General features: G+C 38.5%; 1 protein-coding gene across 1 annotated transcript in view; it reads right to left on the bottom strand.

Moving 5' to 3' along the window:
• Positions 1 to 13,530, bottom strand: part of dlg2 (discs, large homolog 2 (Drosophila)) — a 207,689-nt gene that overhangs the window by 150,636 nt on the left and 43,523 nt on the right. The window contains exon 5 of the mRNA XM_040150506.1: positions 9,458 to 9,526. Within this exon, the coding sequence (XP_040006440.1) occupies positions 9,458 to 9,526 (69 nt within the window). The remainder of the gene's footprint in view (positions 1 to 9,457; positions 9,527 to 13,530) is intronic.

A 13,530-nucleotide genomic window follows, 5' to 3' on the forward strand; every position in this document is an offset into this window, starting at 1 on the left:
TCTCAGAATTCACAACACATCCAACCTTGAGGTGGATGGGATACAACAGAAATCTGATGCTGCAGTGGGCAAAGGTTCACCAAAAATGAACAGTCGAATACTGGAAAAAACGTATCCAGATTTGATGAATCTGAATTTCTGCTGAGGCACACTTATGGTAGGGTCTAAATTTGGTGTCAACAGCATGAATCCATAGATCCAACCTGCCTAGTGTCAACAGTCCAGGCTGCTGGTGTTGGTGGTGTAATGGTGTGGGGAATGTTTTCTTGGTACACTTTGGACCCCTTGATACTAATCAATCATGGTTTGAATGTCAAAGCCAGTATTGTTGCTGAATATGTGCATGCCTTTATGGCCACAATTTACCATCCTTTAATGGCTACTTCCGGCATGACAATGCACCATGTCACAAAGCAAAAGTTATCTCATGAACATGACAATGAGTTCAGTGTACTTCAGTAGCTCCCCCCGTCAACAGATCTGAATCCAATAGAATACCTCTGGTTTGTGGTAGAACAGTAGATTGGCAGCATGAATGTGTAGCCGAAAAATCTGCAGAAATGATGTGATGCAGTCATGTCAACATGGACAATCTCAAAGGAATGTTTCCAACATCTTTTGGAATCCATGTCGTGAAGAATTGAGGCTGTTTTGACAATAGAGGTCCTACCCATTCTTAGTATGGTGTTCCGAATAAAGTGCTTGATAAGTGTACATATTGATCCATCTTTATGGATACCTCAATCACAGGGTGACAACAGAAATTTGGCAAGACTGTTGACAACTCTTCCAACCAGTGATTAAGAAAATAAATGTGGCTGAGATTATGTAACTTTTCACTGTGGTCACAAATGGTTACTCAATAATCACATTTTAAATTTTCCTTCAACTAATTCTCTTGAATTAGTTGCTTTAAAGACATCATCATATTTATCTGTGACATGCTAAAATGTAATGTAACTGGAGCACCAGTACAGAAGAGCCATAAAGTTAGCAGATTTACTCATTTAAGTCAGTTACACAGTATCAGTCTTAAGTTTGCTTATATTAGTTAGCATTAGCTACCATAAGCTACCACCCATACCAGACCAACTAAGGCTGCATCAGCCAAACCCCCAAGAATTTTTTTTTTACTTATGAATTTGACATTATTATTTAGACTTCCAATTGTATTCTTAATATCTAACTGAGTGGCACAATGCCGACATTAGCTTAATAATTCTCACCACAATGCTTTCAAAGCAATAAAAGCAAACAGGCTTCTACAAGCCCGTTTACACCATACAGACTGCAGTGTCCAGGGAAACTGCTGATGTGCAAATGTTCAGCAATGTTGGTTGAAAATGTTGGAAAGAGATTTAATTATTGGGTTGATGATTTAAAGTAAAGTAATTTGGATGCTCTCTTGTTTACCTGTTGTGAGTTTTTTTCAGGGACACTAGTTCCACCAGGCTGACATATACAATATGTGAGATGTTGATCATAACCCATCCAAGCTTAAAGGTTCTCTATGAGTGAACAGTAAGGTTCAAATGCATTTTGTTTTTGTTTTTTTTACAGAGTTGAAGAGCAAAACAACCCCAATGCTGTCCATCTGAGTAAGCAAAGTTTTCATCACAGGAAGAGGAGAGCTTTTTGGCTGGACCACAAAAGTGAGGCCAACCCTATAAAGGAATGTCGCTGATTGAGTTAGTGAGTGACTGAATGCTGAAGTTACACCAGTGCTTCAGTTACAAACAGTTTCTATTGCGTCATCAGGGGCGTGTTTACAGGCAGTGTTACCAACTTAGTGCCTTTGTTGCTAGATCTTAAGACTTATCAGACCCCTTTAGTGATTGTCTTCACAACCTAGCGACAAATTTAGCATTTTTTAATGTAAACCTAGCTACTTTCTGTAGAAAAGACTCAATGCCTGTTAATGGGCTGCGTTTCAGTCACTATTTTCTACTTGTTCCGTTGGTCCGACAACATAAACAGAAATACATTTAAATGAGAACCTTTACATGTTCTCTCTCATGTTACTGGGAATCCGGCTGTATTAAATTACTGTATATGTGAGCACAGACAGTAGGAGAGAAGCAAACAGATAAAGGGCCGTTCAGCCATATCCCAGGTTTTGACCTAGTCTTGTTCCAGTACAGTCATTCTTTCATGCTGCACGGAGTGTAAATGAAATCCATTGGGCGAGAGGTGGGGTACATGCTAAACAGAACAGCCATGCAATCACAGGGCTGAAACACAGACACAGACAACCATGTATGCTTATGTTCACACTTATGGGCAATTTAGAGCTGCCATTTAATCTAACCTGCATGTCTCTGGACTGTGGGAGGAAACTGGAGTACCCAGAGAAAACCCACACAGGCATGGGAGAACATTTAAACTCCACACAGAAAGACTTGAGCCGGCTGGCAGGTTTAAACCTATAACCTTCTCCCTGTGAGGCCACAGTAGCACAGAGAGTGCTGCCCATGTAAAAGAAATCACAACCCCCATCAACAAACTGCATTAATCTTACAACACTTTCTTCTCATAGAAGGCAACCACTCCGTATGAAGCACTCTGAGTGAACGGCAGCACACTATGGTTGACTTGATAATGACTTTCATGCAAAAGCCAGTGTGTATGTTTCACCATGGCTTTCAGGGATTCAACAGCTTATCTGACCAAAGGGGTCTCTGCTTCTGCCAGGTGTGTTCTACAACAAACAAGGAGGAGAGCACTGTATGTTTCCATCTTTAGCATTTCCAGCCAGGATGGTAGGCTAGCTGTCTTACTGGATATAGACTATACCTATACTTAGGCTGCCAACCACTCAGTGGAGATTTTCCGCATAAATGACGATGAGAGCTCTGTCAGTTTCACTTAGAATGGTCCATGCAAACGTCAGTATGACCTTAATTTGATGTAAATAGTAGGTGAGTTGCTTCTAAAGGAGTAACCTGCTTGCTGTTGCTGTCGCTGTTGTTACCTACATGCTGAGAGCACTGTTACGTTATATCATAAATATGTTTGATAAACTTCTAATTATGACCATTGCTTATATATTCTCTTCTCACAGTTAGTAAACAAGACTGCAGATGTAATATTTATAATGTTCGTAATGTTATTTTGGTGTGTAAGCATGCTACTATTTGTTAATTAGCACTAGAAACAAAGTATAGCTGAGTTCGACAGTAATGCCATTAGTTTTGCAAGTATTTTGTCATAATTCCAAAGTAATGGACAATGAAAATTTTGACCTGATATGGCACTGTATGGAAAACTGTTACAATTTATCCACTGGATGTATTGAGATATTTCAGGGTGGACCAAAGTAGGGGAACATCTGGCCAACAGTGCCATCCCTAGAGCTTGCATCCCTGCTTGCAGGGCTAAAAATACCTCACAGCCAGCTGAAATGAAAAAATGGCACAAAAACCATAATTAGTTTGGTGCACATGGCTATTTGCTGAATCAGATCATGCCACACAGTACAGTATATTATGTATGGACAAGCAAGTAGAAAGATAAAAAACTGCAAAAGTTGCTAAGTTTAAAATAAAGTTGCTAATGGACACCACTATATATGCTGTACTGTACTTCTACACGATAAATGCATTAAGTTACATGCTCCCTGGTGTAGTTATGTCATGTGCATGACATCTATATCACATATAAACCCTACATGTGGTACTTAATAACAACAACACAAAATGTATAGCATATATAGGAAACTGCCTTGAGTACAGCATGGCTTTAAGAGGAGGACTCCCACTCTCCAATGATGCAATGGTCATTTACACCATGAATAGCATACAGTACAAGCCAAGGGATAAGAGTCCATTGTGTACGCAAATTCTTTTGACATTTTCTCAGATAAAATACTTCAGTTCTGCCGTTTGCATAAGGATTTGTATATCATAATAATGTAATAATATGTTGCTTCCGACCTTAGCCAATGTGAACTTCACATCTTTCAGAAGGGCTCATGTGCTGTGTGAGCACAGGGCTGCAGCAGAGGGCTGCAGCAGAGCCATGAGCCAGCTGACAGAAGTTCAGCCCAACTTTTGCTGCTTCTGACACGTATACTTTAGTTAGAGGGAGCAAGTGAATCATTCTCTCACACACATACACTCTCACACTAAACAGACAACTCACCGTGTCGGGAGATAATAATCCACAGTAAATATAAGCGGTAAGCATGTTATAACAGTGAAATATCACTTATTCAACTCTTCATTTCAAAGCTCAAAGTGACAAGGTGATGAAGACAATCAGGACTGTGATGGAAGAAAAAAACATGGTTGCACATGCACACATTCAAAAATAACCAACACACAGACAGAGCCCCATTCCTCCTGCTTCACTGCATGCCTCATTCTCCCACAGTGCTCATTCTTTCTGTCTCATTCTGGTACTCCCTCTCCTTGCCTCTCTTGTCTAGTGAATCATTAATTCGTTCTGAGTTTCTTACCTTAGTGGTGACAATACAAAGACAATCCATGCTAGCCAGGCAAAAAAGAAGCTCTCAACCTATGCACAAATTCATCATCACTAATATCACCACTGGAGGAAAAAAGCAGGAAGATGGAAAAAAGATACCGGTGTGAAGAAGCAAGGAGGAAAAATAAAAAAGGTAGGAGTTCCTGAAGAAATAGAAGAAGAAGAAGAAGATGAAGACAAAGGGGAGGAGAAGATGAAGAGAACACACATGCGCTCACATTCACACGCTTGGGAGGGGGAGAAGCCACAGCAGACAGACGTTACAGCATGTGGGCCCCTTGCGAGGATTGGGATGCCTCCTCTACAGAGTTGAAGGCAATCAGGATTCCTAACGCAATCTCAGCCAACACACACGCACGCACGCAAGCGCAAACACACACACACAAACACATACACACACAAAAATGCTTAGCAGCTGGTCTGGCCTCCTCCAGCAACCCAAAATCATTCCTTAGCTCCTCTCCCTCTCATTCATCCTCTGTCTCTTGTTTTCAGTTCATTGTCTCCTCCTCTCTCTCTCTCTCTCTCTCTCTCTCTCTCTCTCTCTTTCTCTCTCTACTGCCTTTGGGCTGAGCGACTAAGCAGCATTATGGATTGAGAGAGAGAGCAAGGGAAGATAGTGAAGGACGAGCGTTAGCTCAGCAGAATGAATTACATTCCCATGTTCTCAGTCTCACTGGCTATTAGCTGCTGTGGCAGACTGCTGGAACCTAATAATAACACAGTGGCTTTAATTTCATCTGCAGAGCAGTGGCAGCACTGCATTCCAGCAATTTTATGACAGAATTTTTACAGTGTGTGTGTGTGAGAGAGAGAGAGACTGTGTGTATGTGTCTGAGGTCTGACCAGTATGGCTTTTTAAGGATGTGGGTTGGTGGGATTGGTATGCAATTCAACAAGTCATTATTTTGTGCCAAAAAATAACATTTACAAAAACAATTCAGCTTAATGTTTTAGAAACACTAAGGAATTGATGAAAAATGACGATAAAACAAACGATTTCTATTACATCTAAGCCGGACAACCTTTTGGCAGACATTTGATTTTAATAAAAGGCCAATATTGCGTGGGCACTGCAACCCTACTAGTGGCTCTTTATAACATTACTGCATTATCATCCCCTCTTATCAAAATGTTAATGCACTAAATATGACTCAGATACACAAACACTGCAATGCACTGCTGATGGTAGCTGTAATGATAGAATGAAAAAAAATCTTTTAACAGCTTCTTATGTAACAGTGAGTGTGTGCGTGTGTGTGTGTGCGTGCGTGCATGTGAGTGCATGCATGTGTCAACGAACTGACAACTAAGCTAAGATTCAATTTAGAACTTGCAGAAAAGTAAAGGTGTCAGTCAAAAGCCTTCAAACAGCTGAGTGAACACATGTATATGTGCATATACTGTGTGTTATCTTTTAATGGCCTTTCCAGCATGCTACAATTTGAAAACTGATGAAAAAACATGTGCTCCGACAACAATGAGTTTTTGGTCAGAAGTGCACCACTTGAAAGTGCAGTTCAGCCAAAACAAATTCGCTGCACTGCACTCAAACCCTGGCGGCAAACTTTGTCCACAGTTTCAACTACTTGTCTTAACAAAGTGACAGAACCACATCTGAGTCAACAAGACTTGCGAACTGCAGGCTTTCATCTACAATTATTATAAGAGACACTGGAATATATCAGCAATATACCAGATGGAATTGGTGTCCAAAAACAAATGCAGCTAAATCTAAATTAATACTCACAGACACATGATAACAATAAATTATAGCAGTCCAGAAACGATTATGTAAAAGCATGAGAAATTATTTGTGTTACTACAAGGCAATACATATCTAATCTCGCAGTTTTTCTTAGCGGATAAAAATATATCTCAAACAACCTTACAGTATTAGACTCAAGCATTAAACATGAAACACAGCTGTTGTCAGTTATTGGATACAGACTTTACTTATGGAATGTAAGAGCAATGTGAATTTCCCAGAGGTGACTAAATGTCAAAGATGGATACAATGTACTAATTTGGTGACATGCGATAGTTGACATGATATTGACATGATATTTGATACAGGCTACTCATTTTTACCTACTGTCTGATAGTTTCACTGAAATAACAATTGTTCCTGGAATATTTTGTCAATTGCAGCTAACTAACTAGCCAAAAGACCAAATAATATTGACAGCCATACTACCAACTCAATGGCATGATTTGGTATAAGTACGAGATACAGTTGAGTATTAGCAGACATATCAAAAATGCCACCAAAAACTGTTATGGCCAAACATTGGCATTATCTGATCAGTTCTGTCACTCCTGTTAAAACTCAGTAACTTACATCATTATCATTCTTATTTGTCCGCAGAGTTTCTTTATCTCAGTTAATTTCCAGCAGAGCTCCGCCCAAATTTAACCTGAGTCAAGGTCTAATCAGCATGAGCAATTGAAAACACCTGTGTGGGTGTGCAGGGCCTTTAATCTGCCAATTTGGTTCTGCCTTAATAACAAATCCTTACAATTTTTATTTGATAAAAGCACTTATTGAAAGCAAAGATTATTTAAAGGTTACTGCACAAATTCATTCTTTAGTAAATCTGTGAGATCTTACCTTTAAGGGCAATTTGTACTTTCTCATTAGTAACAAAAAACAGAACATAAGTAAACTAGACTGGTAGTAGAGCAAATACCTCCACTAAGATGAAAAATGCCTCATCTCGCAATGTTGAGAAAAGTGATAAAAACACCTGAATCTGTCCCTTTAACTGGAGCCGCACTGAAATTTAACAGGTTTTTCCCTGCACCATGCCCCATCCCTCCACCAGGTTTGTTGCAAATTGGTTCAGTATTTTTTGTGTAATCCTGCTGCCAAATAGACAAACCAACAATCAAACAAACCAACCAACAGACACAGAGGAAAATGTAATCTCGGCGGAGATAATAAAGTTGATAATACAGCACTACATGTGTTTTGAAAAGTTCCAGGTCAGTCTCCTAATGATGTATATTAAGAATCGATAACCTACTAGGTCAACCAGTAAGATCCCAACTCCCATGTAACCTTAGCCACTCCGATGTCCAAATGTCCCCCTTTAGAGACTATAAGCCGCTGAGCTGAAGCACATTTCCCCCATGTAAACTGTGCTAGTACCTGTTTGCTGGACCCATCCTGGTGAAGAGGTTTGTTGCAGAGTTTGACCTTGATTACAGCTTTCATTTGTGGAAAAAGCAGTGCCCTGAGACTCCCAATCTCCTGTTGTTCTTACTGAATGCATTCACAAGCTCAGACTTCCTCTGCCAGTGCAACAGAGCTAATCTTTTCAGGTGATGCGGCTCAGGCAGCTTCGACTTAGTGCATTAGAGAGAAGGAATGCTTTAACCTCTTTTGTTAGGGCTGCCACTCATATAGACAGACTGGGGGGGGGGTTTGGACTGGTCTGTGTATGTGAACAACAGTGCTAACAGCCTGCTAGACAGATCTACTCAAAAGCCTGCTGTACAAGTCAATACATGGCACATGTATTATGTCTGGACCTCACATAATCAGTAACTTACCACCAAATCCTGCATGTTATGAACAGAATACACAGAATGAAATGAAGTTCACTGAAATCACTTGTATAGATACAAGGTGAAGATTTTACAATTTATTTACACACTTACTGATATAAACAAAAGTGTGTGTGTGTGTGCGTGTGCGTGCGTGTGTGAGCGCATTTTTTGTGCTTTTAAAGCACTCCTGTATAGACAGCACTATTGCCTCATTGTTTTATAACCAGAGAAAGACAGGACATCTACAAGAAGCACTGACAAATTGTGGCTGCTATGGTTGGTGTAATATGCACTCAATTCACGTAAGAGTCCCAATGTCAACAAATCTTATTTGCAGAGAAAATGATTAATTTACATTTTAAATAAAGAAGCTCTGCAGCTCCTAATCACTTCATATCCTCTACTACTCCCAAGCAAATAGGAACAAAGAATAAAATGTCCTCCTTACTGAGACTCGTCATTCCCTGTCTGTTGTACAGCCAGACATAATTTGGCTTATGTGATATTATTACTGGAATTGAAATCGTTATTATCCCAAGCCCTCAAACCACATCTCCCTTGCTTACTTGAATCTCATTTACTTTTGTGAGCTCATTGTTGTTGGAATTATGGAGCTACAAACTGCTTTCTGAGGAACCAAGGGTTGTGTTGGGTTGTGTTAAACTGCAACCCTGTCTCCTAAAAATTAAGTTTCTATACAAGTAAACTGCGACATCAAATAAGATTACATTTTCTATAAACATAATGAGGACACATTTTTGGTAAGTCACGAATACATTGATACTGAAACTATCAGTAAAAATTTCACAAACAACGTATTTGTTTTCTGCCAAAATATCTGATCTTGCAGTAAAATATCCATTTGTAGTGACTACAGCACTATTAAACTTTATTGTTTATGTTTAGATACTCAGAGCACTTGGTTAATGTTGGTGAAAGATTGTGATCTGGTGTAATACAGAAAAAGTTAACAGTAAAATTCAGACCCAACTTGTTTATTTATTTTTAACCTAAACCATGATCTTTCCCTAACCATGAGCAAAGTGCTTTTGTTGCCTAAGCCACAGACAGGACTGTCTCTGGAGTGAAAGTCATGTGCTTTGTACAACCACCATCCACACCAACCACCTCCTGGTGACTCCGCTGCCGGATCTGCGTTGCTGTTGTACATAAACCTAATTTCTTGGAGACACATTTGTACACTGCAGGGTTCTATCATTGCCATTACTAATGATGAGGTGAAAACAAAATATTATATCACAGAGTGAAATGGACTGCAATGAATGCTGGTAACGAAAACCCATGGGATGACTTGGTGTGATTTATAGTCCCAAATTAAGAAAATATCCCAAAAACCTAAGCCAAGACATACACACATACTGTATATACACAAGAATGTATAGCGAGAGAGAGAACTCACCTTAGAGGTCTTGGCACTGCTCTTTCCCTGCCCTATCCCGCTGAGATCTGAGCTGCTCTGCTCCCTCTGCTGGGAACAATAAACATGTCCATAAATACTTCTACACAACCACACTCAAACTGTAACACACTGACCTGAAGGTCCCTGGAGATACAACCAACAGATTCCCTCTTTAATGTAATGAGTATCTTATAGCCTGAATACATCAGGGATTGGCCTGATACAGACCATTTTGTAAAGCTTGGTAAAATATATGAGAGGTTGAACACTGAATTTTGGGTTGGGACAGTGAGCATTAAAATTCTTAAAAATGCATTAATATATTAATAGAAAATGCAAAAAAAAGTACTGTATAATACAAGGATATTTTCCGACATGGCTCTGACTGTGCATATGTTAAATAAATGCAACATTACTTGAACTTGAATTTTTAATGTTGACGGTTAACCGACCAAAAAAAGAATCTACATAAATGCACAACAACAATGGATACAGGTGTAAGGTTTATGCAAGATTTGGCACTGACAGGTAGATGGAGACACTGGTAGTTGGTCTGTCTGTCTGTTGCTTTGGTAAGTCTTTAATTAGAAGCTTGGATGGCGTAAGCCTGTATGTGCCTGTGGCAACCTTAAATAAATCCTTGGCACGCTAATACATACTACAAAACCTCAGCACACGCAGGCTTGCTTTATCCTACTCTCTGTTTATAGCAGGAAGCCCCTCTGACTTAAAATACAACTTTTCTGTTGATTTATTCAATTTAACAAAGAATATATAATTTTTTTTTTTTTAATTGATATAATGGACGATAAAACTGGGCCATACTGCATGCTGGGAGAGTAATAAACACACTGACATCAGTCTTGTTTATACTGTATGCCCTATGTATATTGTAGCCATTAATCTGTTATATCATGGCTTATGCTGTTACATTGCTGATAAATCTTTGAAACACTGACGAGATGGCTTAACAATATATAAAACAAAATTTTAGATGAAAAAACACCTCATGAAATCAGAAATCAACAGGGCACATTGCGGTTCATGGGCAATGCATCGGGGGCACCCCCACTCATTCATTCATTGCTAGCCCACTGTATCAGGGGTGTCCACTAACATAATCACCCCAGGTCATGCAGTTCCTCTCCTCAGCACTGCTAAAGTTGAGGGAGCCTCTTGTATAAGTAACTAGTGTAAAAAAATCTGCCAAATTAAATATTAAAAACTAGATCTTAGCACAAAAAACTAAATGCATAATTAAGGTGGACATTTTAATGTTTAAATTTAATGTAGTGCTGATTCAAAAAGAACAACTATGGATAAACTAAACACCAGACATTACAGAGTCAGATAGCATCCATATTTTCTTTTTTCATAAAGCACCTAATTATACTGTTTAACACATGAATTAAGTAAACAACTGATTAACTCTTCTGTTTTAGATCACTTGCTGTTTTATACAACAGCTTAATATTCCTGTAAAGTCACAAAAATATTCATTTAATTTTTCTTCACTGAACTAAACTCTTGATTATTTCAGTCCTTTTGTTTTTACCTTTCATCCATAAAAAATCTAACATCCTACAATCTGCATACAAAATGTATGTATTAGTTTTTTTATATATCTGAACCCCTTTGGACTGTGTTAATTAATTTGGATGGTGCCATCTGCCATCTCATTATTTGACAGGACATTTTGCCTAATCTTCATAGGGCTGATTGTGGTAACAGAACATGGGACGTAACAGCAGTGTCCCGATGACCTCATGGTAAGGTCATCAGTCTCTGAAGACTCTTCTAATCCCCTTCACTTATCCCTATCCTGGTACTACTGGATGACCTCAGCAAAGTGGTTCAGCAGCTCTTGCTGTTACACTACACTTTACTGCTACTGTGAAAGCTATAAAGAGCTTTTACAAATGATCTGTTTTTGAAATGTATATTCATGTTCCTTATAACCAATTCTTTACTATTATTGCCAAAAAGATCAGGTATGACACACAAGGTTTGACTTTTTAGACAAATAGGATTACTAGTGGATTACCAAACTAGCTGGTCCCATTCCAAGTCAAACATGCTATTATTAACATGTCTGGTTTGAGCAGGCCCACAGGTCTATACTTTTACACTGGCCAAGGGTCCCCTTAAACCAACAAGTAAAAAGCGAAGATCCTGAATGGAGTTCCATTGCTGTCGGGCTGAGTTTTTCCTTAAAATTATTAACAACAGTTCTGTAATGGACTGTCACCCTCAATATCAGTAGCTCTACCAATAGGTAGAGCATGTGCTGTAATACTGTATATGGCACTAGCTTACTGTCTAGAAAATATGAAGCTTGTTTTTCAATTGGGTAAATTTTGTATTTTCAGAAGTGGACATGAAACAGGTAAAAGCTCTGGCTTCAGCCTAAATCTTTTTGGTCACTGCTACAATCTGTTTTGACATTTATTAATTCTTTAGTGGCTGTTACAGCGCTTAGATTCATTACTTTTTTTTTTTTTAATTTAAAGACCGAAACAAAGATCAATTCAAGTCCTCTTTTTGCTGTCAATATGCAGGATATCCAGTAATCTAAGATAATACGTAATATATGAGGCATAAAGACCCACATTATAAAGGGCGCTCATTTTTTCTTGGAAATTTTTGGAGCCAAAGTTACTTTTTCAATCATCTTTCATGCTTTTTCAGTCCTTCATGGCCCCCCACCACTGAGCACCCACTCTTCATTCCCCTTAATTAAGATGTCACAGTTTGAGCTTGTTCGCCTACATTTAATTTCTCTCACATACACATACACACACATATATACGCACAGACACAGACACAGACAGTCTCTCTTAATTTAGCCACTTCAACAAATAGCACCTTTGTTCTTTCAAACTGTAAGTACATCCAAATTACGTACATAACAGGTCCTGTACAATTAGTCGCAGTTATCCATCATGGTCGATGAGTCTCTGCATTGCCTGTACAGTATGTGTTAAAGTCATGAGCCATGAGCTCTAACCCTATATTACACCTGCAAATAAAATGAAGGTCATGTATCTTCAGAATTTCTGGTGATTAAATGTTGTTGATGAAGGCTTGTGGGGTTTAATATTTAAACTAAATGAACTAAACAGCCGGGTTACACTTTTACTCAGTAATTCCCAAAGCAACATATCCTGAGATTTTCTTCTCCAATGACCCATACAGGATAACAGGATTTTTGCTGCCGCCGATCTGGCCAACTATAGCGAGGTATAGACTAAAGAAATAATTTTTTTCTGGAATTCTGACTATGTCAGAATTGAAAACCATTTTTCAACTTTCATGCATAATTTGCAGTGTGTGAATCGAGTTTTTTTATGTAGTATTTCAGCTTTACCTGCATAACAGTAGCATAACCACGACCTGTGCAGATTAAGACATCATATTTGCAATATACCACCAACCCTGATACATTTCCAGTCCTTTGTTTAACATTAACCAATGTTCTCAGTGTATGCCAGGTGTTAAAAATGCCTCATTACTGTCCCTTAAAAAATACCGGAATAATTTCCTAACATTCAGAAGCACAAGTGCATGGAAAATATTGGCAGCATACATCAGCAAGCAATAGGAACAGAGCTAATGTTGGTTAAACCTACAATAATTCTTTTTTTTTTGGCCACTCCTGAGGTAAATATCTGGTTCTGTAGCTGCTGAGTATTTAGATCAGTCTCATAAAGCAGTTTCACAGAATAAGTCTTAAAAATGATTAAATGAAGCACAAATGTTTGAATTTTAATTAATAATTTAAGTTATCAAAATAAAAGGGAAATCTAGTATAATCAGCACTTAAATTTAGTTATAATTATATTCCCGACAGATTTATAACACCAATGAAATAACACTGTAATGAAGGTAATTTTATCGGCAGGAAGGAAGTTTGTTGGAGTACTTTAAACAGAATGGTTTCGGATAATATTACAGCCTGAACAAAAATCAAGACAGTTGATAAAATATAAAAGGGGTTTATTACACACTAAAAGCATCAAACATACATCTAATACTATTCAAGCATAACGAACACAAGGGACAAATGGTATATC

Source organism: Xiphias gladius, chromosome 17, assembly GCF_016859285.1.
Source record: "Xiphias gladius isolate SHS-SW01 ecotype Sanya breed wild chromosome 17, ASM1685928v1, whole genome shotgun sequence".
Classification (NCBI taxonomy): Eukaryota; Metazoa; Chordata; class Actinopteri; order Istiophoriformes; family Xiphiidae; genus Xiphias; species Xiphias gladius.